Source organism: Coniophora puteana, assembly GCF_000271625.1.
Source record: "Coniophora puteana RWD-64-598 SS2 unplaced genomic scaffold CONPUscaffold_6, whole genome shotgun sequence".
Lineage (NCBI taxonomy): Eukaryota > Fungi > Basidiomycota > Agaricomycetes > Boletales > Coniophoraceae > Coniophora > Coniophora puteana.
In genome coordinates this window covers 1,519,675-1,542,327 of record NW_006913058.1, presented here as the reverse complement: position 1 = coordinate 1,542,327, position 22,653 = coordinate 1,519,675, and the positions used below count along the sequence as shown (strand labels likewise).

General features: G+C 50.2%; 8 protein-coding genes across 8 annotated transcripts; 3 read left to right on the top strand and 5 right to left on the bottom strand.

The window, feature by feature from the left end:
• Positions 1 to 815: 815 nt before the first annotated feature.
• On the top strand, positions 816 to 1,868 carry CONPUDRAFT_73116 (uncharacterized protein; the record flags this gene model as incomplete). Its single annotated transcript, XM_007770126.1, has 6 exons — positions 816 to 891; positions 944 to 1,126; positions 1,178 to 1,233; positions 1,322 to 1,400; positions 1,463 to 1,815; positions 1,836 to 1,868. 6 exons carry the CDS (start codon positions 816 to 818, stop codon positions 1,866 to 1,868), a joined length of 780 nt encoding a protein of 259 aa, XP_007768316.1.
• Positions 1,869 to 4,820: 2,952 nt separating this feature from the next.
• Positions 4,821 to 5,550, bottom strand: CONPUDRAFT_73115 (uncharacterized protein; the record flags this gene model as incomplete). Its single annotated transcript, XM_007770125.1, has 3 exons — positions 4,821 to 5,124; positions 5,175 to 5,225; positions 5,291 to 5,550. The coding sequence occupies 3 exons, from the start codon at positions 5,548 to 5,550 to the stop codon at positions 4,821 to 4,823; spliced, it is 615 nt and encodes a 204-aa protein (XP_007768315.1).
• Positions 5,551 to 6,475: 925 nt separating this feature from the next.
• On the bottom strand, positions 6,476 to 6,793 carry CONPUDRAFT_153919 (uncharacterized protein; the record flags this gene model as incomplete). The annotated part of the gene is made up of 1 exon (XM_007770539.1): positions 6,476 to 6,793. One exon carries the CDS (start codon positions 6,791 to 6,793, stop codon positions 6,476 to 6,478), a length of 318 nt encoding a protein of 105 aa, XP_007768729.1.
• A 1,441-nt stretch (positions 6,794 to 8,234) lies between these two features.
• CONPUDRAFT_144170 (EstA protein) lies at positions 8,235 to 11,352 on the bottom strand. The gene is made up of 9 exons (XM_007770538.1): positions 11,093 to 11,352; positions 10,510 to 11,032; positions 10,366 to 10,449; positions 9,895 to 10,295; positions 9,667 to 9,797; positions 9,487 to 9,600; positions 9,226 to 9,406; positions 9,023 to 9,162; positions 8,235 to 8,949 (listed from the first exon to the last, which is right to left on the bottom strand). Exons 2-9 carry the CDS (start codon positions 10,787 to 10,789, stop codon positions 8,652 to 8,654), a joined length of 1,629 nt encoding a protein of 542 aa, XP_007768728.1. The 5' UTR covers positions 10,790 to 11,032; positions 11,093 to 11,352; the 3' UTR covers positions 8,235 to 8,651.
• Positions 11,353 to 12,160: 808 nt separating this feature from the next.
• On the bottom strand, positions 12,161 to 14,274 carry CONPUDRAFT_55780 (alpha beta-hydrolase; the record flags this gene model as incomplete). The annotated part of the gene is made up of 8 exons (XM_007770032.1): positions 12,161 to 12,464; positions 12,550 to 12,689; positions 12,830 to 12,926; positions 12,981 to 13,094; positions 13,169 to 13,299; positions 13,364 to 13,764; positions 13,816 to 13,899; positions 13,959 to 14,274. 8 exons carry the CDS (start codon positions 14,272 to 14,274, stop codon positions 12,161 to 12,163), a joined length of 1,587 nt encoding a protein of 528 aa, XP_007768222.1.
• Positions 14,275 to 15,689: 1,415 nt separating this feature from the next.
• On the top strand, positions 15,690 to 18,858 carry CONPUDRAFT_56493 (uncharacterized protein; the record flags this gene model as incomplete). Its single annotated transcript, XM_007770085.1, has 11 exons — positions 15,690 to 16,001; positions 16,079 to 16,303; positions 16,373 to 16,564; positions 16,620 to 16,816; positions 16,875 to 17,079; positions 17,131 to 17,303; positions 17,361 to 17,457; positions 17,508 to 17,687; positions 17,752 to 17,958; positions 18,021 to 18,359; positions 18,415 to 18,858. The coding sequence occupies 11 exons, from the start codon at positions 15,690 to 15,692 to the stop codon at positions 18,856 to 18,858; spliced, it is 2,571 nt and encodes an 856-aa protein (XP_007768275.1).
• Positions 18,859 to 20,126: 1,268 nt separating this feature from the next.
• CONPUDRAFT_153915 (uncharacterized protein) lies at positions 20,127 to 20,837 on the bottom strand (the record flags this gene model as incomplete). The annotated part of the gene is made up of 2 exons (XM_007770537.1): positions 20,127 to 20,618; positions 20,679 to 20,837. 2 exons carry the CDS (start codon positions 20,835 to 20,837, stop codon positions 20,127 to 20,129), a joined length of 651 nt encoding a protein of 216 aa, XP_007768727.1.
• A 398-nt stretch (positions 20,838 to 21,235) lies between these two features.
• Positions 21,236 to 22,411, top strand: CONPUDRAFT_153914 (uncharacterized protein; the record flags this gene model as incomplete). The annotated part of the gene is made up of 5 exons (XM_007770536.1): positions 21,236 to 21,250; positions 21,310 to 21,438; positions 21,495 to 22,022; positions 22,074 to 22,241; positions 22,295 to 22,411. The coding sequence occupies 5 exons, from the start codon at positions 21,236 to 21,238 to the stop codon at positions 22,409 to 22,411; spliced, it is 957 nt and encodes a 318-aa protein (XP_007768726.1).
• Positions 22,412 to 22,653: the final 242 nt, after the last annotated feature.

Below are 22,653 nucleotides of genomic sequence, written 5' to 3'. Positions count from 1 at the left end.
AATAACCGGACAAGTACGTGAGCAAGCAGCCCTTTGTCTTTTTTCCGACGTAGCTTCTCCACCTTATAAGGAACGCCACAACACGATGATGAACGTTAGCAATGGAGATGGTCGGAGACAAAAACGGAAAAAGCCGGTGTGGGGAAGTGGCCGCATCCTTGTACCCTTATCTACCCTGATTTCCAAACCAGATTCAGCGGGAAGAGGCCCGAGTGCTTCCAGCTGACAATCAGTCGAAAGCTGAAAGTCGGAATGCACCTGTATCATCTCCATGACTGCGTATTTTTTGTATATCCATGGAAAGGCGGATTTGATCGCGTCGCGTACACGTTCTGGAAGACTTGACTTTGTGGACGATAAGTACAGCCTTTCTGTGGAACGTTGACATGAGGTTGATGGACGAATGCGGAATAACACAAAGCGGGGCACTCTTTCATTCTTCCCCGGAAATGACGACAAACGTTGAGCTGTTTAGTTTTGTTATGTTAACCTGTGGAGCTTACGAGTACAGCTTGAGGGACGTAAGTGGGCGCTCAGTTGTTCTGGGAGCTAGAAAAAGAGCGGTTCATAGAATTTTGACATAAGGCAGAGACAGTTTGTGTTTTGTGCCTTCGTAAAATGACTTATATGGAAGATACTCTATTTTTTCCCGTGCTGAACGGGTTTGCGTCTGCACTTTTACGAGACTAAATTAGGGACACACACGTATGTTTTTATGACTTTTCTGGACGACAAAGGTCCCGGGAAAACCCTCATAAAGGCGCGAAACTACCTGGGTCATCATATAGCCCCATAACCACTCTCCTCTGATAAGAATGAGCTTAGACCGGACATACTTTGATATAGAGATCGTTACACATGTCACAAACACCTTGATGGCATTTCTGATCGGTGAGTTATGATACATTCTGTCTGAAAAGTTAAGCATGAACACAAATCGTAGGGGTCAATGCATCCATGTATATGGCATCCCTCTATGTTTTTTCGACACGACCTCGACACGAGCGCCATTACATTATCTTCTACGCTGTATTCGGGGGCATTTTGCTCCTGATGATGATACTAGATCTCTTAAGCAACCTTTACTTCAGTGGTCTCGTTGCTGCCCACTGTGGGAACGAGACCGGTGAGTCAAGTTTCGCTGTCTGTTTCTTGAACAATTACCCATACTGGGTAGACATTACGGGGGTTATAGCAACTCTCGTTCCTAATGTAATGGCTGACGCCCTCATGGTACGCTTCCGCTAACATGCTCACACCCGAGAGTTGGTGTGGTGTGTAAATACAGAAACGCACTGATATTTTTCGCTGGGGCTTCAAGCTTTGGCGTTGTTATGTGATTTGGGAACGTAGGATTCAGTACATTTTCCCTCCCGCCCTTTTAATTTTGGTCGTTGTTTGTAAGTCCCCCGCCCATTTCACCTCATGACTATTGAGATAATCCGACCTGTGGTCTTTTCAGTTGCTTCATTCCTAACCGTCGTTGAAAAGTCGCTCACTGCCGAACCCATGGGAAATTTATCGGGAGGTGGCAGAGTGGGTAACATGATATGGAACGCATCAACCGCGGCTTTGAATGTTTGGGTCACGTCCATGATCTGCTACCGATTGGGTCGCATGTACTGGTCGATTCGAACCACTATACAAGAACCTCAAAACATCCTGAAGACGTATACAGGGGTGGTATCAATCACCATCGAAGGAACAATCCCTTTTACACTTATGGCTATATTAAACTTCGCCCTGCAGATGTCTGATAATAGTCTAAATGCACCGGCAATAACCGTCGTGTCTCAACTTTGGTGCGGCGTCTGCGTATGTCTTCTATTTTCTAGTTTGTTAGTATCCGCAAAGTTGCTAACATGTAACTTGGAAGGCGGTTTCCCAACAAATGATTATCCTCAGGGTCGCCATGGGCACTGCGTGGACAAGAAACACCATGGGTGAACTTATTTCACTTCATTCTGGATTAAGGTTTAACAGGCAGTCGGAAGCAGAGGGATCGGTACAGGATGTAATATAGCTGGCTTACTGTATGGGTATAGTGTAGGGCCTCTCTGACATTTACACACCAAACCATGACCGTAGAAATCGACTTACATCTCAACCCCATACCTTGTATGAACGCTACAATCCCACACCACCGCCGTGACTCTGACTAGCAAGGCCGTTGTTCTTGTGCGGGTTTCGAGTCTATCTTCCTTGTTAGTGCAGTATTAGAAGGCGGCATCGGAGTTTAGTAGTAGCACGATGAGGGCGACGCTTATCGATATGGAGCGGGACATTTTGTATAGTCCTACGGTCAAATTAATCGGCACTTGTTGTGATGTTAACGTTCTAGACATGCTCAAGAATGCGGCGTAAAGTTGACTTCCATTCCTGGGATGACATTCGCTTTTAGTTGGTTCAGAGGCCTCAGCATGATCGAGACATACAATTCCGTCACAAGCCGATATAAGGGGTGCTCTAAGTGGATCTCGAGGCGGTGAGCCCTTGTACTGGGCCAGTGACAATGGAGTGAAACAAGAAAAGACAGAACGGAGAGAAACAAAGTAGACTTTGGGTGGGACGCGGGGGACGGAAAGTACCGACGTGGAGCCATTGATACCCACTGCTGTATGTCACTATGGTCTACGTGGTGTAATGTTGCCGACCACTCCCTGAGCAACGTTATGTGCGAGCTCTGGGGAAAACAAACACACGTTTATGGAACCCGATGCGAAAGAAGGAGCACGGTGCTTAACATCATAGTTATTTTTGCGGCACTGCGAGCATTGGCGCACTGTATGTATGCATTTAGTAAGGCTATGATCTTGAAGTAGCAGCTCTCAGTTACCGACGGCAGATGACATTGATAATACGGCCTTTCCTGGGAACACTGTCAGAAGGAACTTTGGACGGGGATGACCGAACACAAGCGGATGTGGTACTTAGCATCCACATGATACATCGTGAACGTCGGATGCATCGATGAACGTTCACGCCGTCAGGCTGGTCTATTGTAGCGTAATCCATGGCATACCTGGCGCGATCTGAAAGATTCAAGCAGACGGACAAAGGCTCTTTGTGCCTAATCAAAACTTTTGAATATGATGGCCCGTTCCGGGCTTCAAGTCAGTGCCTATCACGCCACAGCTCGCGTCCGAAAAGTTGACTTAGAGGGCGGATCAACGTCAAAAACCTCTTTGTTTTTTTTTTACATTCTGCAGCTTATGACAGAAGTTAGGCTTTTTTCGTGTTTATTGACCCCGCTGTGGACCTTCAAGGTGGAGCTTTGGAGAAGAGCACATGTATGTTTCACAATTGCTTCTCTGAATACGTAAGGAACCTGTGCATTCGGTCGCATAAACATCTACTTAAAAGTCATCCGAGCATGTCTAGTAAGCCATTACCTCTCCTCCTCCTCCACTACCCATCATGAGCACGGACTCCATAAATTTTGATACAGAAATTGTCACATACGTCGCCAACATATTAATGGCAGTTTTATATGGTAGGTCAGCTATTTGTGTGCTGGTCATGCTTGTTAATCAATTCAACAAAAACATTCTCCACAGGAATTGACATATGCATGTACATTATGTCGCTCCATCTCTTGTCGAGAAAATCTCGACCAGGACGCCGCTCCATTTCCCTCTGCGCTGTATTTGGAGGCTGTTTGCTTTTGATGATGACACTCGCTCTCTTGAGCAATCATTACCTTGGGGGTCTTCTTGACACCCGCTGTGGTGGCGCGAGGGGGTCGGCCTTTTCCATCTGCTTCATGAACAACTACCCGCACTGGGCAGAGTTAACAGGTACAATCTCCACTCTGCTAGCTAATGTGATGTGCGACGGGCTTATGGTACGCCACCTTTGTCGCACTGACATCGTGTCGGTGTATAGACGCACAATGCTGACATGCACAATGACGCTTTCAGCTTTGGCGCTGTTACATAATATGGTACAGCAAAATTAAGTTCATAACCGTGCCGGCACTGCTCTTTCTCGTCGTCAACTGTGAGTTTTCCGGATGTCATGTCTCAAGCATAGTTACTGAGTATCTGTGCCTGTTTTGTTGCAGTTGCCTCAATGGTAACCATCATTGAAAAATCTCTCGCAAACGAACCTATGGCAAGTATATCGGGAATCGGCAGAATTTGCGGTATCATATGGATTATTACAACGGCGGCTTTCAATGGCTGGGTCACCTCCATGATTTGCTACAAGACACGCCATCGCGCGGGGCGCTCCGGCATCCAAGTAGATGTTTTACGAATAGGGGCATTGATAGCGTATAGAAGGTAGAACGTCTAGAAATGATGTTTCCGACGAGCAGATACGGCGCGATATAAGCAGAATTTATGTAAGCCAGTTAAGCGAAACTCATGTCGAAAGGCCTTAAGGAAGTCTTAGCGCGGAATATCTGCTCTCCGCCACAACCGGCAGAACAAATATATGGCTTCCTGTGACTGAATGTTCGAATTCCGAGTTGACAGCAGGATGCAAAGTGTTATGCACACACGTTATACTCAAAACACCAGCTGCATCGTGGCCGGTGCACAATTTAACATACACATATATCTTTGACACACGCAACGACTTGCGTTATACATAGCAAAATGAACCGGGAACACCGACCCCATGCGGACTTATAATACCCTTACTCTGTCCGTGTATGCTCTATCAAATGCAAGGCAGGTATTTGACTGACTCTGTGGCGACAGAGTTTAAGCTTTAAGCTCGAAAGGGTTTTCGAAGAGTGCTACATTATTCATCAAATGGCTTTATCATACATGTATGTTTCACTTCCTCGCTTAAATACGACACACAACAACTTGCTACTTCTTACTCTTCTTCTGTCTCTTGGCTCTCCCACCGGGGCCCGGCGACTGACGATCACCCAAGTCATCTGCAACCTTCCCACCCTGCATTATCGCAACCATGGCCTCCATTTGACTGGCGTCAAGCTGAGAAAGTATCTCCTCTTTGGTCGAGTTTGAGCCGACTGCCAAAACACTTTCACATAATGCAGGAGTCTCGGGGTGATAAGCCTCAGGCGGCAACTTCGATTCACGCGACATGCCCTCCCCAGAGCCCGAAGAGCTTGCAGTTACGTGAGATGGAGCGGTGGAAATGGATGCGCTGCCAACAAATTAGGATAGACGCAAGCATTTCGCCAATGATATACACACCGTGATTCATGGTGGTTATTGTCGACCACGGTCTCGTCCTCGTTACCCGATCTAATATTAACAAATATAACCAACAATTAGGAAGTGCATTCTCTGTTGCAAATCCAAATACTCACCCGCTAAATGCCTTGCGCTTTTCTGATGCTCGCGCTGAAAAGCGATCTTTACGACTACCTGTGCTCGTGGTCAGTGCGCGATTGGAGGTAGAACTGCCTATAGACACTGTCTGTGACACGTTGAGAGAAAGCAACAGCATCTCGAAACGAAGAATGCTGCTCAGTGTGTTTAGGCCATAGCTGACGGCCAAAACACCGACACTCGTGTTAGAAGCCGGCATAGGCGCGTTCGCCCACCGATTAACGGAGCTATCAAACATGATCCTGAAAATGCTTCAGCACGAGCGTTTTAATGGGTGACAGTACTTACTCCAACGTGCTGTGTTGTACCGTGTTCTGCACATACTCTGAGACAGCGAGATCAAAACGCCATGTGGGTGGGGCAGGGCCATCCACCGCTGATGCCGGACTGACGCGCCCGACCGCAAACAATAATGGCATGTCGAACTCGGGGACGTTATCATAGTACTGTACTTTTCGACCTTAGGTTCGGTCCCCTGTCCCCCCCTCCCCATGAACCGAACCTAACATGGGGGGACAGTCCACCCCATAATTGGAGCCACGAACTTAACAGGGGGGACATACCGTAAAATAGGCATAATTATGATTAAATTACCAGAAAATATTAAAGAAATCATATTCAAAGTATTCTGATAGCCTATGCTACCATTGCTGTATGTTAAACACCACAGCTAATTAAGTTCTCAAAGGATTCCTTCTATCCAGGTACTTGCAGAGAATTGGAGATCACATCAGGCTCATTGTCCATGGCAGGGGCCATGTGGAGCCCAGAGCCCTCAGAACTCAATTAGCGAGACTGTGGGAACTCGACCATGTTGAGTACTGTATAAGCTGGCAAGGAACCAATGAGTGCAAAGTGTTTGATACATAGCGGGGTCGGAGGGGTGAGCACAACATCTTGAACACCTGTGCCAATGACCAGCTTGAGGTTGGTTTGGTTTGTATCAATGTCGGGAACCTTATTGAGAGCGCCACCAGGACCTTAGTCAAAGCGTATACAGCACCTATATTTTACATTATGATCATTTTCGTTATCGGTATCGAGGCCTGCTGAGCGAGCACGAACTAACTGTCCACCCTCGGTTTGGCCCGCCGAACCTATAGGGGGGGACAGACGGTTATGGAAGGTGCGTTAAAACTCCGACTTCCCACGCCACCGCGAACCTAAGGTCGAAAAACTACAGTACGAGTCCTGTGACGGATCTCCTGGAAAAGGGAAAAACTGTTGGGCTGGGCGTCCAAGAGGATAGGGCCATTGCGATTGAAATACGCCGTAGCGACGACGAACGCGAGTGTGTCATCTCGAGCAACCTGTCCTCCGACTGGGCTATACACACGGAGCTGTGCGGGGGATGACGTCGTGATCTCGGAGCGGAACACAGTGTCGTAAAAGCAGTAGAAGGTCTGCGAGTTGCCCGCCTGCTGTGAGCGACGAACGCCGTTGATCAAGCTGAACATTCCAACAACGAATGCGTTAGACATGATGGCTAGTAGCCGGAGGGAAAGGCTGCTATTTTGCGGCAGAACCTCTCCAGCTTTTAAAATCCTCCGACTGAATAATTTCCGTGCTGACACAGCGAGAGCGCTGAATCTTGACACTCCAACAAAGGAGGGGTCTCAACCGCGACTCCCCATTGGGTCCCGAATGATTGCATTCAATAAAAAGCGCATCTGCGCCAACGATGCATCCGATGTCAGCGACTCAGGGATCACGAGACCACCTTCCGGGGCCACGGGACCACCGGTTCACTGGTTCCCGACGACGGAATGCCCTCGCGGCCACCGAAGCATTCAATCGTCTACAAAAGCATTCAACTCATACGCACGCGGGAACAGGCAAACACACAGGAGGCAGGCATCCAAACAGCTGCAAACAAAAGCCGACCATCTGGTTGTAGATACGATTAACCGCTTGATTTCCATGTACTGGCAGATTCGCACTGTCATGCCAGATCAACGGGGTACTCTAAAGAAATACGCTGGGATAGTCTCGATCTTTGTCGAAGGCGCTGTCCCATGGACATTGTTTGGTATAATTTACTTCTCTTTGACGGTGAACAATTTCAATGGAAATGCCGCGGAGGTAACTTTTATGGCTCAAATGTGGTGTGGCGTTTGCGTACGTCTTATTTATTTCTCGTTGCTACTGGACAAAAAGCTGACCTGTATCCTCCGAACAGGTAGTCTCCCAGCAAATGATTCTACTCAGAGTCGCTATGGGCACTGCTTGGACAAAAAATACCATGGATGAGCTCACTTCGGACTCGCCTCAAATGACATCATTGCGGTTCAACAGAAACGTGTTAGCGGAAGAAACATCGCAGGGCGAAGTATAATCACCTTGATGTAAATCTGGGGTGTGCATCTCGTATTAGATATGAACACGTTGCATTGTCACGGCGGGAGAGGGTATAAGTTGGCCGAGCTGGTTGCGTAACTTACGTGAATAAGTAGCATTTCCCTATTTTAAAAATGAATGTAGCCCCCCTATCTTACACGAACGCCACAGTACCTTGACGGACTCGGTCGCCCTATTCGAGCATGGTCGATGATGCGCCGTTGCGAGTTGTGCCGCTCTCCCTGCATGAGCGATAAGCGGGCGCCTTACCACATTAGATGAAAGGTTACCAAACGGCGCTGGAACGTTGAATCTGTCTCTCAAGGACGCTTATCGGCTCCGCGTCTCTTACGGAAGGCTGAAATTGGAGTAAAACACGTTTGGTGAGCTCAGGCGGTGGAGCACATGCTGGCCGTATTCATCGGCCATCTGAACATCGCGAAGAACGTTTTTGCCAATGGTTACGTTGGTGCGGAGCGCTCACAAATCAGTTTGTGAGATTTTGATGAATGGAAGTGAGCATTTGCGTCGTAATACACCAAGGCGTTAAACACCTTAGAGACCCGAGCATTACATATTGGGATCATCTTGCGCCGCAATTTATATCAAACCACCACAGTGAGGGGCAACATCGGCGATTCTGCTTCGGCATTGCAGAGCTACATGATTATGGAATATAGTCCAAAGACTTCCGTACGAATTCGAAGAGGTGGTAACGTATCACTAACGGGAATAACCCAAGATAGCAATAAAGAGAGGCAAGGTATAAAGTGGTGTCCGAAGGTTAAGACTAAGTAGGGAGCAACTGTCCAACCTATAAACCCATTGTCCCAAGAAAATACAATGCGTAGGAATGTTTGTCAACTCTACCAAATGTAGTCCCGTTTGACTGTCGATAAGAAAAAGAACGGGGAGAGCATTTCCAAGCACGTTCAAGCACGAGTCCGAGTCCATAGTCCAGTCCATAATCCAAAAGGTGCTTGCAGCACGCACCGACCCACCTCAGTTCTGCAAGTCCTGCACGATGCTGATGATGTAGTCGCACCGCTCCGTCTCGTTCACCGGCTGCGTCTCCATGTAGCTGCCCGATTGCGTCGTCAGGCCGGCCGGGTCCTGCTGCAGCACCAGGCGGACTGCCTCGCTATTTCCGGGTCGGTACTGGTCCCACTCGGGTGACGTGCTGAGCTTGTAGGTGTTCGGGTTCCATACGCGCACGAAAGAGAGCCAGTAGCCAATGAGCTCGGCGGCGAAAGAGAGCTCGACGGGTGTCTGGGTGGTAAAGGTGCCTGAGCCGTTGGGTCTAAGAATGGGGTAGAGATTGTTAGCTCAGAGCTGAGAGCGGGCAAGATGCAAACGTTAGGGGAGAGACGTACCCAGTGTTGATGCCCTGGAACATCATCCAGTTCTCGGCGGAATGGGCAACGTAGGGCGAGTTGGTCGTCGGGTTAGGCGTGTTGTATCTGTACGACCACACGTTGGAGTATTGTGAGGAGGGAACTCCCAATGCTTGGCGCTAGAAACAGGCGCGCATCCAGTTTAGTCCATTGCGGACTGAGCGTACCCGAGAAGCACTTACACCGCAGATGACGTCCGGTTCGCCCGTCAGGACCTGGTACCGCTGAGAGGCGTTTGCAAATTCGCTGAGTGGGTAGAGTGCGGTGATGTTGGTGATCTCGGCTTGGGTGATGCTGGGAAAGAACGACTCGAGCGAGAGAGGAATGTTGCCCCCAGAAGACAACGTTTCATTGGATGTCGAACTGAGATAGACATCAGTACACCATTGTCTCTTTGTCACACTGCGGAAGAGATGCATGATGTAGATCTCTTCTCAACTCACCCAATTAGCAGGGGGACCTGTGCAAAGTCACCCGATTGGAAGAGAGCGGTAGGGTAGCCAGTGAAGATCGTGCCGTCAAGGACGGGGTGGAATTCGTTGTAGAGGCTCGCGTTGCTGCATGCCAACGGCGTGAGTGAACATGATCTCTACCCCGAAGAAACAGGGAATCTGGATACTCACAATCCAGGACCAATGTAAGCGTAATCCTGTGCGTATGCAATAGTAGCCACGCTCGCATTACGCATGCAAGCCATAATCGCAGCATCCGAGCCTGTGCAGCCGATGTACGACGTGAGCCACTCAAACAGAGGCTAGAGCACAAAGCCATAAATAGAATTGAATAAGAACCGAACAGGCACCGTCAACATGAGGACATATCAAAAATAGAGCAGCAAAAATAAAGCGTACCTGCGACTCCGCTGGGGTCTGCAACGGTGCCCTGTATGTACTTTGTATGATAGCGCCTTGGAAGAGGTCGCGTCCAACAGTCGAGATCATGTGCAGTTCGATGTTGGTTGCGCCGGCACTCTGGCCATTGATTGTGACATGGTTGGGGTTGCCGCCAAAGTAGCTAATGTAGTCTTGAACCCAGCGCAAGGCCTGTGTTTGGTCGAGGAAGCCTGCGTTAAGGTCACCAAGAGATGAGTCAGTGGCCATAGCTGTGGATGCCAGGAAGCCGAACGCGTCGAGGCGGTAGTAGATCGATACAATGACGACATTGGGGGATTGATGCACCCATGGGTCAAACGGCCAGTTGCGCGGGTTGCCGTAAACAAAACCACCGCCATGGGTGTAGACCAAAACGGGATCTACCCAAGAATACCAGATGACACTGCGGTTAGCGATGCCCGCAGCCTAGGATACTTGGGGTATGCTTACAGTCATCGCCCTCTGTGGCGCCTGCTGGCGTGTAGACGTTTACTTTCAAGCAGTCCTCGGTACCCGCACCTCCATAATCTCCGTCTGAAGAAAAGCCAATGTTGGTCTCACACGTCAAAAAGAAGCGCATATATGTATACTCACGATGCGTGGTTCCCTGTACACAGAACTCTGGGTACGTGGTGGCCTGGATTGAATTTCCATCAGCCGAAGCAGTGATCCTGCTCGTGTTGAGCGTGACAGGTGCGCGGAAGCGCAGGTTCCCGAGGGGTGGTTCAGCGTATGGAATACCGAGGTACGCGACGACGTTTGAGTAGGACTGGTTCCCGACGTAGGTCGCGTAAGGGAGCGTGACGCTGTTGGAAGATGTCTGGCCCATGACAGAGGCTGCGAGTGCCGAAAGAGCGAGTGCAAAACGCAGCATATTTTGACTCCGAGGTGGACTCGGAGGAGTAGGAGAAGGGAGATGGACTGGCTGGCGGATGCAACACGATGTTGGTTTTTTATACTGAAGAGTTTGTTATGGTGAGATGATGACGCCTAGATGCCATACCGGAATGTATGGCGTATGGACAGAAAAGGCCATCTGGAACCGTCAGGGAGGGGCGCTCCCGGAGGTCTACAAAAACGCGGTGATCATGATCCCTCCGTGCTGCGAGGGACAGATCTGTCTGGGTAGTATGCCAACGATCAGTCTCTCGGAAAAGGGCGCCATTCATTTTCGAACCTTTACAGACCATTACGAGAAGTTGAGATATCTACTTTGCGCGATTCGGGGCGGAATGAAATGGCGCACGATCCCCTTTGACACAAGAAGAGCGAAGTCGGGACACAAACGAGGTCAGTGCGGATTTTACGGCTCCATGCTGATACAGGGCTCAGCGCTTATCGGTGGGATATGTATAGAAGTTTCATCAGTGCCTCTGACTCCTTGTTCCTTAGGCATCCACTGGAATGTTCTCTTCTGCGCGCTGATGGTGGGGTTCCTGGCGCCAATGAGTCGTTTTTGTAAGTAAGGCATCCGTGGCGGGTTTACAGTGTCGAACGCACGAGCATTCAGAGATGCGAAGCAAAACAACGGCAGGTGGACATAGCGTGCGTCGAAGGGTCCGAGGAGAAACATGATGGAAGATGATCAAGAACACGTTGGGGATTCAGAACCGTCTCCCGAGTGTGGGTGCGAGATTAATTTAGACCCCGACTCGGCCGAGACGGCGCCGGATGGAGGTTCGAGAAAGCAATTCATCTCCGGCGGCCGTTCTTCTCCGTCCAATCGAACACGCGTTGAATACAGCAACCAATCATAAAACGTGCCTGCAAGTTCCTCGCACACGGCACAGCTCAAAGACGTCTGGTATATTTAGCCCTAAAGGCCTAATCCGTTGACCCCTAACGGGCTTACGACCAGAGCCGGGCTGAGCTGAGCGCTGACATCGTCCACAAGGCCCCGGTTCACAGCATCGAGTAGAACAAGCAGATGTCCACAAGGTGAAGGGCTCACAGCACGGAGTGGATCAGATAGAAGAAGGCAGCTACTCGCCGACATTGCCCAGTCTTTGTCTGCTGACCTCTTGAATACCGATGCAAGAGGACATGTGCATCAGTCAAAAACGCCACCGAGCATGTTGTCATGATACGCTTGACCGTTCATGAAACTTGATTATCTTGCACCCATGTTACAAAAGCAACACTGCAGCCCTGACAAAACTAAAAACAGTCACATTCAAGGTTGTAAACTGTAAAGCCAGCGAAAGAAAACCGCAACGGTTATATCGGGCATGGGCCCAGATTCGACTCAGTCCTGCGTGTGCTGAACCTTACTGATGGCAAAGTTGCACCGCATACCCTCTGCCGTAGGCTGCTCTTCAATGTAGCTCCCCGACTCCGTCGTGACGTTCTGCGGATCTTGCTGCAGCACAATACGCAGCGCATCAGAGTCGCCCTTCGCAGGCGCGTACGCGGTCCACTCGGGGGACATAGCGAGCTTGTAGGTGTTCGGGTTGCCAGCGCGCACGAAGGAGAGCCAGTACGCGATGAGTTCGGACGCGAACGTGAGCTCGACGGGTGTTTGAGGGGTGAAGGTGCCTGTGCCGTTATACCTGTGTAAGGCGATCGCGGATCGGTCCTCAGCAATCCGACGGAACGGGACATATAGATAGCGGAAAGGGACAAGGGGTGGCGTACCCGGTATTGATGCCTTGGAACATCATCCAGTTCTCAGCGGCGTGTGCGGTTGCGTTCGAGCCGCTCGTCGGGTTGGGCTGGTTGTACCTGTATGTCCACGCGTTTGAGTAGAGTGATGCAGGTCCTCCCATCGCTTCGCGCTGTTGTCAGGTCGCCGATAAAATATGAGGACACTTTGTAAGGGGAAGATGCTCACGCCACAGATAACAGATGGCTCGCCAGTTGCGACCTGTTCCTGTTGGCTCGGCGAGTCGTAGTCACTTAGGGGGTACAAAGAGACGAATCCGGCGAGGTCTTCAGGTGTGAGTTCGGGGAAGTAATTCTTGAGAGCGACCGAAATGTTTGTTCCGCCTGCCAAAGTTTCGTTCGATGTCGACCTGATTTACGGATCAGGATGCTTGCTTATCATGCATACAAAAACTCAAACACACCCAACGATCAACGGGACATGTGCAAAGTTGCCGGACTGAAACTGCGCGGTGGGGTCGCCACTGAAGACCTTTCCGTCAAGGACGGGGCGGAAAAAATTGTATAGGCTGGCATTGCTACATTCCAAGAAGAGACCCGTGAGCGGACGTGTTCCGAATTGAATGGAGGATATGACGAGTCAGTGACTTACAAGGAACCCATGACAGCGGCATCCTGAGCCATAGCAAGAGCGCTAATGCTGGCATTGCGCAGGCATGCTATCTTCGTCGCTGCAGTGCCTTCCCCGCAGCCCGCGTATGACGAGTAAAAGTCAAACAGCGGCTGATAAGCAACACATTAGTCAGAGCTTGCGACAGATAGACTAGAGTAGGCATGAAACACTCACCCCCATCTGGTCTGGCAACGGCAAGGGTGTCCTGTACACGCTCTGCGCAATCGCCCCAACAACCAGCTCCCGTCCCACATTCGCGGTCATGTGCAGCTCGACAGAGCTCGCGCCTGCACTCTGCCCGTTAATCGTGATGCGGTTCGGGTCGCCGCCGAACTTGCTGATATACTGCGATGCCCAGCGGAGACCCTGTACCTGGTCGAGGAAGCCCGCATTGAAGTCGCCGAGTGACGGGTCGGACACGAAAGCGGGCGCGGCAAAGAATCCGAAGGACGAGAGGCGGTAGTAGATGGAGACGATGACGACGTCGGGCGACTGGTGGATCCAGGGGTCGAATGGCCAGTTGGCAGGGTTGCCGTAGATGTAACCACCGCCGTGGATGTAGAATAGGACGGGGACTGGCTTGTTATGTGAGCAATATTGTCAGGAAGGGCGGTGGTGGTGCTTACGGTTGTCTCCCTCTTTCGCACCTGTGGGTGCGTAGATGTTGACCTTCAAGCAATCCTCACTACCTGCACCTCCGTGATCGCCCTCTACCATCCAGAGGCAAACATGAGACTCTGCAACTCAGAATCGTCGAAAGGTTACTCACGTCCCGTAGTTCCCTGAACACAAAAGTCCGGATAGTACGTCGCGTTGACCGGCTGCCCACCCGCCTGCTCCGCGATCCTGCTCGTGTTGAGTGCGACAGGCGCGCGGAAGCGCAGGTCGCCCACTGGCGGCTCCGCGTACGGAATGCCGAGGTAAGCAACGGTGTTTGGGAAGGACTGGTTCCCGATATAGCTCGCGTATCCGACGTCGACAATGTTCCCTGCTGATCCCCCTGATGCCGAAGATGATCCCAGCGGCGATCCTTGGCAGAGGACTGCAGCTGCAAGGCCGGAGAGCGCGAGTGCGAGGCGTAGCATAAGTCGAGCCGCAGGCGAAATGGAGGGTGCGTTAGGCACACTGGAGCGCGGAGGCGGAGGCGATGTCCCGCCCATTTATATCAGACATCAAGAGCGTGGATATGTGCGTCGGCCTGCCAGACCTTGGGAGACATCTGGAGACATGGGAGGACATGGGTGTCACGATCGAGCCTCGGAACTGTGTGTGTATGTGTTCAGATGTTCATGCGAGACCTTGGGGCGGTCACGGGTGCGCGTCACGGGCCACTACGACATTGATGCTTCAAATGTCGGAAAACCCAAAAGGGGCGTTCTGACGCAAAACGCGGATAGCCGATGCCGACGTTGTCAAGATGTCATCAACATTCCGTGGTAACGCCGTCAAAACGTGCGAGGGGCGGGCACCCAATGTCTAGACGCCGGTCGTCGCGGAGCCTGCGTGGCGATGACGTCTGGACACACGAGGGCCGGTCTTGACGCATGGGGACTATGACTGAGTGCATCGCCACGCGACTCCAGGCGAATCCCGGCGTCGGGACGGCATCCCGGCTTGATTTTGACAGCCCCCTCGATCGATCGACCGATAGCCCTTTCCCCGCACCTTCAACGTTCTCAACATTCGCCTCTCGTTTCCCGCAGCGGTGAACCCTGTATATACCAAACGTACTCACACCTCTCCACCCGCTATGCCACGTGCCTCTTCAAGCACTTCGAGCAAGAAGAACAACATCAGGCCGCCGGAGGGCTCTCAAACAGGCAATGCTGTTGGCGCAGACGGCAAGGTGCGCTGTAAGCATTGTCCTCGGAGAGTTCACCCCAACGGGCTCCATATGCACGAGACAACGTGTGAAAAGCGCAAGAAGGAGAGTCAGCGTCGAAACGAGATATCGAGTAGGCATGCAGCGTTAGAGCATACATGTGAGTGCCTTCTTCTCTGATCATTTCCCGTTTTATACGTGCATGCTGACTTCTAGGAAATTGAAGCCCGTCTTCTTGCACTCGAGACTGAACGCGCGTCCGTGGGTCCCTCACGCCAAGCTGGTCCGTCGCAGAATACTGCCGGCTTGCATATCGCGCCCTCGATTTCGACTTATGCGCCCGCACCCTCGATTTCTACCCATGTCCCTACCCTTGATGACGGTGCGTCTATCGTATTATACTAAGCCTCTTACACTAACCTTGACTCGTGATTCAGATCCCAACCAACACCACGACAGTGACGCCCATAGCCCCGCTCGCGAGAGCATTGATGAGGGCCATGCGCCCCTAGATGCTCTCGGAGGAGATGCAGCCAGACTTCGTACGTGCACTTTTCTAGCTATTTTATTGTTGAATTTTGAGACAGAAATGTCCCGGCAGGCGCTGAGTCGGACGCCAGCATGCGAAGCTTTGTTTACACGGCGACTGGTGCCTCTACTACCTCGACGTCTTCGAACATGGAGTTCAAAACCACGTACCACTCCCGCAGCCAACACGCCGAGAAGATTGAGCCGTGGGACAAGTTTCGCAACACGACACATCCGCTCCCAGCATCTAACTATGAAACATCGGAACCCTGGCAACCCTTCAAATCGCGTGCCGACTGCGAGTTCGCCTCCATTGCCATTGACGGGGAGTTTTCGAAGGACACTGTGGATCGTTTGTTGGGCCTCATGCGCAGAGTGGAGTCAGGGACTGCAAAAGTATCTTTCAAAAACGACGACGAACTGCGATCGGTGTGTGACAAAGCGGCCGAGGAACTGACTCCTGTAAGCATTGTAATACGACCTGTAGCTTAAACTAAATTCATTACCCTGATGTACGCCTGATCTTACTGACTGACCAGATCGAAAAACACACTATCGATGTACCTTACAAGAAGACAAGTATACCAGTAGACGTGCACAAGCGAGACCTCTGGAAATGGGCAAAAGAGCTTCTCGACAATGAGTCGCTCGCACCATATTTCGAATGGGATGCACAGAAGATATATAAACGAGACAACTGCTCTGGGACATTTACACGGCTCTATGACGAGCCCTGGACAGCGGACCGGTGGTGGAAAATACAAGTTTGTTATCGTCATTGCATTCAAAGGTTCCATCAAGTGTATGTCCGAGTCGCTGACAACATAATATAGACTGATCTACCGGATGTACCTGACGCCGTCCCTGCGCCGTTCTCTATACTTCTCTATGCCGACAAGACGAGGTTATCGTCTTCTGGAACGGTGCAGGGCTATCCTGTGATAGCAAGGTGCTGCAATCTTCCATCTGACATCCGCAACGGGAATGGTGTTGGGGGTGCACGCGTTGTTGGTTGGTTACCTGTCGTAAGTGTCTCCATTCCTTGGCTGGTTTTATAGGGTTTTATGTGCGTCTACGTAGCTCAAAAACGATCCCGAGAAAGAAGGCAAACGGACGTATACTGACTTCAAACGCGTTGTGTGGCACGAGGCTTTCAGGAACTTTTTGTCAGATATAGAAGTGTACTCCGAAGCCGGCCTATTTCATCATTGTCACGATGGAATAAATTGTGTACTATTCCCGGTAATATTGATGCTTTCAGCCGATTACGAAGAGCAGTAACGTACATTCTCTTATCCCGAGTAATCAATACTAACTGGCTTCATTGAAACTTAGATGTATCATGTCGCTCATCCGTGGGCCCAAGGGCAAGTGCCCATGTCCCGTCTGTCTCATACCAAAAGATAACCTTCACGACTCTCAAACGACATACGAGCGCCGCACACCTCAACAAGGGCGCGATGCAATGGCCACATATACTAATGTCAGTAAGGGCGCCGGTGAGCAGGAGTTGAAGGGATATGGCTTGCGACCAGGCAAGGTAGGTTTCGAGCGTGAAATCTGGAAGAATCGAAATGCTCACGTTATATAGAACGTTTTCTATGATATAAAACACTCAAATCCACACGAAGCGCTGTCATTCGACCGCTTGCACTTCTGCCACGGTGGCTTGTTCGGGCGACATTTTCTCCCTGAGCTTCAGACTATAATCAAGCATGTTAGCAGTACAAAGGCCGGAGGAACGATGGGTAAATTCGATGAACAGTAAGTCCATCGCTGTAACACTTTCCGAAAAGACGATTAATCCAAAAACTTCTCTAGCTTTGATCGGATGCCCCGATGGCGAAACTTGAATCATTTTAGTAACGCGGTAAACACGTCTTTCTCAGATGGTAACAAATTCAATGACATGTCAAAGGTCAGATTAATCTCAGTGTGCTGCCGTTGCTGCTAATATATGGTATTTAGCAAATCCTGTTCGCTGCGCAGAGCCTCTTGACGCCAAGTACATCGCCGGAAGGATATGCTTTGCTTCTATTGATCAGAAGCTATTTGGAGGTTGACTGTTATATCGGCCTTGATGTTCACACAGAAGAAACGCTCAGAGCCGGCGAAGCTGAGCTCGGAAGGTTCAATAAACTCATGGAGGTAAGATTCTGCATTACTGAACGCTCCTCTACATTCTGAGACAACGACCCGTCACGTTTGTTAGGATTATATTGAACTTGCTCAAAAGTCCGATATACCCGATCTCAAGCTCGACTGGAACTTCCCCAAGGCTCACTACTTCAAGCACGCCTTCGAAGATATTCGAAACAAAGGCGCGAGCCGTAACTACAGCACCCGTCCAAACGAGGGAGTGCATTCTCTTCTGAAGGCTGCGTACGGCCGTACGAACGGAAAAAATATTGCTGATCAGGTAATACAAATTGGCACGCGTTATCGTCTTCATTTACACGATTTCCTCTCTCCCTTCGTTAGATTTTGCGAATCGATCAGCATAGGCTCGCTATAGACCTCCTCTTCAGTCGTATACATGAGTACGAGGCGGTGGTCTCGGCTCAAGACCACTCTGAAGATAACGATGAAGGTGATGAATATAGCGCGTTCCGGTCTTGTCCAGAAAAATTCTACATTGGGTCACCAAAGCCTGCAGCTACTATCCAGGAGATACAAGCAGCTAATCCCAATAACGATGCACTTAAACAACTGCCACACGCACTACAGACCTTCGTAAACTTCAGACTACCGAACTATTCTGGAATGGAGATGTATAGAGAGCAGCGAGACTGGTGGCAGACGATTACTCGTAGCAATATGGTGCGCACTTCGTGTTCCTTGGTCTCCTAACAAATCTCTCATATATATTTGCTAGCTCAACGAATTCCGATTCCTCAAAGTCAATTATGAATCCCTCGAGCATTGGCGCCAGTGCACTGACTATCTACGATGTCATCCGTTGTTCCACGGTCACCCCCGTTATGACTGTGCACTTGTGCAGATATCCGATGACGAACAGGTTTTTGTACGTCTTGTTATCATCTTCAAGGTTGTACTTCCCGGTTTGTCAGAACCACTTTCTCTGGCGCTTGTACACCCGTATACCAGAGGTCTCCCGGGCCTGGCAAGGAAAGTCGACAAGGACCTTGGGTTTATTCGCGTGAAGGCAGCACCTCCAAAATCCGCCATTGTAATCCCACTTGATTCAATAGTCCGAGGAGCAATGCTTATTCCCGACTTCAAAACGACAAACGAGTTCCTTGTCAACAAGTACATTGACGGAGATATGTTTCTTCGCATGCAAGAATGGAACCAATAAACTGGTACACCTCATGTCTTCTCGGTTCGTCTGCAGTGCTGATGACCGCTAAAGCACCAGTCTATATTTTTCCAGTGCGGTTACGGCTTCAGCCTGCCATTTTAATTACTCACGTACGTTCTGCTTTAGCGAAATTGTGAACTACGGGCTGATTAATTGCTTCATCTTGTCAAACCGGTCCGGTACCCTTACAGAAGTCACGCTGCACGTTGGCAGGCAAGCCTTCGTGTATAACTACGGATGTCTTTTACACCTTCAAGAAGGTGACCGAACGGTTATGCTCGTGCTATGAATATAATGTAGGTTATCGAGGCCGTCAAAGATGGCACGGGAGGGATGGAGGTAAAAATGGGACGAGGCGCGCTAGTAGAGTGTACATTGCACGGCAGGAGATGGGGAGGCAGCCGAGAATAGTAGCAGCATGTCTAATACAACGCGACGTACAGTGATAGGCTGGATTTCAATCTTTCTTCTCCCCATTGTGCGCGTGCTCTGTGGTGTCGGAGATGGTCTGACCGTCTATCATGACATCATCACTTTGCTGTGTGCTCTTTACGTGTATGCACATGTGTACATCCCTCTCAATATACAAGCGATTGAGTTCCGCTCTCCTTGCGCGCAATCACCTTGCAGCATCAAGATCTGGAAATTTCCTGCACTTTCTGTGGCGGTAGAGCTTGTTTGATCTAATGTCCGAATAACGTGCTGATGCCGCTTTTTTTCAGAGCAGTTTCTCATTGGATCGTCAGTTTATGTTTGATGTAAGTCTCATGTCCACTCGTCTGATTCATTGTGCAGACCATGCACTTGCCCTCAGATAGCGGGCACTTGCCGATGATGCCGCACATGCTGGCGCACCTCTTGGATGGTATGAGGCAACCACCCGCAGATGCAGCACCAGCACAAGCGGCGGCAACGTTGGTAAATGAGCACAATGCAGTTCACCCATGTTCACACCGAGCCCAATTCTGGTAAGCTGAATAGCAGTCGAGAATAGCAATCGGTTCGCCGGCTGCTGCCCCGTGTGATGGACTTTACACCTGAAGTCTTGCGTGTGCTAACTAAACGACATGAACTACATGCGTCTGGTATTGTGTCAGTGCAGCATTCTGATCGGTGTCATCGCTTCAGTCTACGTCTAAGTCTTCGCTTGAAACCCTCAGAGCTATCACGTATGTAATTTTTGTGCTATTCCAGTCGTTATCCAGATGTGCTGATCCGACTTTCCTTTGCCTACGTGATACAGCGCCACTCTCAAACACACGTATTTAAGCTGAGACTTTGACGTTCGAGTTCCTCAGACTCTCTTTCCTGCTGGTCGCCGACTCGGAGGGGCTCCATACACTCTGTTTACCTCTTTCCTCTACAACGTTGTTGAACTCGTGCTCCTTGCTGTTATCATCCTGTTCAATGAGATCACGCAAAGGGTCATCATCAAGAAATTTGTAGACATCGGCCATAGCAGCAAGGACCTCAGCCTGTGAATTCGCCCAGCGGTCAGGAGAAGCAGGGTCAACATCCCGGGCTAGAGGAGATGGCGGGATGGAACCCTCTTTCACCCAAGGGCGAACAATAAGGGGGAACAAGCGACCAAGAGATAGAAACTTCGCCTGATAAATGATGGTCTCGAGGGAAAGACCTCTGTCGAAGTCCCGCCTCTTGTTCGCGGGAAGCAGAGTATAAAGAACGTTGTTTTGCTTCTTCGTAGTGCGGTACTCATCACGGAGCTCGCGGAGCTCTCCTTGCGTGCTCTGGAGAACCTATAGAATTGAGATTGCTTGAGTGAGTACGCATGAAGATCAATGACATTTAGCACGTACCTTTCGAAGCTGAATCTGACCACCACCACTGGAAACTTCGTCAATGGCGGCTAAGGCCCGAGAAAAGCGTTGCTCGATCTCATCGTCATCGTCGATCTCTAGCAGAGCCCTGGGGTCCCCTTGAAACTCCTCCTCGTTGCCTGTATCGTCAAGCGCCATATTACCTATGGACTTCAGCTCTAGATAGCGAAGATAGTAGATAGCAATCAATGTTAAACTCACAAGATGCTGAAATGAACAACAGGCACTAGGGAAAGATGGCTAACGGGCAAAAAGCACCCCGAATTGGGGACCGAGGTGAGCCCTCTTTGAGCAATCACCCCTATTGACATCTCACTCATTGTGTCCAACAGTTTATTAAAGGTGTCAATCTAGCGCGTCGTGGATACATGGGCGAGCTACGGAAATATAGAACCACCATTTTCTCCGGTGCGCTGACAGCTGAAAGGAAGCAGCGGCTACTTAAGAGGTCAGTTAAATCAAAGAAGTATAGTCGATATGCACCAGTCCTCTACCCAAACCCCGATGCTCCTCACGAACCGGATTTCCTCAAATCAATGCCTGTTGTTGAGGTGAGTTCATTTGTTGGTCTATGTTGTTACTTTCTAGTTGATTAATTGCGAATTAATAGACGCTGATCATCAAGCTCTATGGCTTCAGCGGTTTGAGTATCCATTGTAAACCGAGGCCAAAAGGCAAGTCCAAAGGTGCCAGCGTCACTAAGATCACCCCGGAAATGGTCGCCACAGGAGCAATTGATGTAAGTCCATTGCTCATCCAGTATATACGTGCACTAACAACCTGACTGTGACAAAGGTTCGATACCTGCTCACTGACGACCCGGAGTATGTCACTCCTGGTGCACCCTCTGGCATACCGTATGCTAGCGACAGGGACGAGCTGCTGAAGCTTTTGTATACAGCAGACCCGAAGTGGGGAGATGAGGTCATGGAGTTTTACAATTATCAAATCCTAGGTATTCCTCCGAAATCTGCTAGCTCTGATGCAGACAAGCAAGGAGGGACTGCTGCTGCTGATGAAGAGGACGAGGAGGTGGCATTCTTAGCTGGCATCAACCAGCACTACAACGAGGCCAACTCATCTTCTCCCCCTGATCCATCTGCTGGTGATCCTGTGGAGCTCAATGCCCTCACGCAACAAGTTGGAGCACTCGGGATATCTCCTCACCCCAACTCGGATCAAGAACCTGGTAACGCTGTAGTTGCCCCTGCACAAGGGCTTTCTACTGCATCTTCTCGACGTACACGTCCGAGTCAGCAGCGCGAGTCCGCTTCCCCGAAATCTATCTCGGCTGCAGCTGCAGCTCGGGTGGCAAACACTCCAGTAAGCCCAGCTTCTGATTTGAGGATAGCACTTGCTCACCTCGCCTTTCAGCGCTCCGAGTCGGGTGATCGGACTGATGATACCACTGACTCGGATAGTGGAGAAACTATGGAGGCTACCAGCCATGTACCCCAAGGCAATGGGAGACTTAAACGAGCTCCTGCCCACGCAGAAATTAGCTCTTCTGGCCCAGTTTCTCAAACGCGATCGCTATCCCATGTGAGTGTCACTATCACATTCAATTACAGTGGTCTCAAGCTAAATATTACTAGGGCTCACCCAGCGCGAACGCGGTGGCTCAGCCTGCACAGGCAGCGCGAGGAAGAGGTGCGGGAACTGCTCCTAAGACTCCAGGACAAGCCATTCGTCGTTCGGGTCGCAACAATTAGCTACTCATTAGTTATCCTATCATCATATAGAACGTCATCATAAATTTCTACGCCGTTAATTGTCTACGAATGAGATTGCATCTGTGAACCTCGTCAGAAACTGTAGTCACCACTTTGTGATAACATACCCAGCCTATCGCCTACATTGCGAGTGCATCGTGGTATAATCACTCAAAACAAGCTCATATATATACGTTCGTGTACGAGCAGGCCCCGCAACGCTTCCTTCTTCTCTCTTCTCC

Coding starts and splice junctions, on each gene's coding strand:
- CONPUDRAFT_144170 (XM_007770538.1), bottom strand. CDS start 10,789: ATGCTGCGTTTTGCACTCGCTCTTTCGGCACTCGCAGCCTCTGTCATG. Junction 9,163..9,225: donor AACCGGACGTCATCTGCGGT/GTAAGTGCTTCT, acceptor GCCTGTTTCTAG/CGCCAAGCATTGGGAGTTCC. Junction 8,950..9,022: donor TTCCAGGGCATCAACACTGG/GTACGTCTCTCC, acceptor CCCCATTCTTAG/ACCCAACGGCTCAGGCACCT.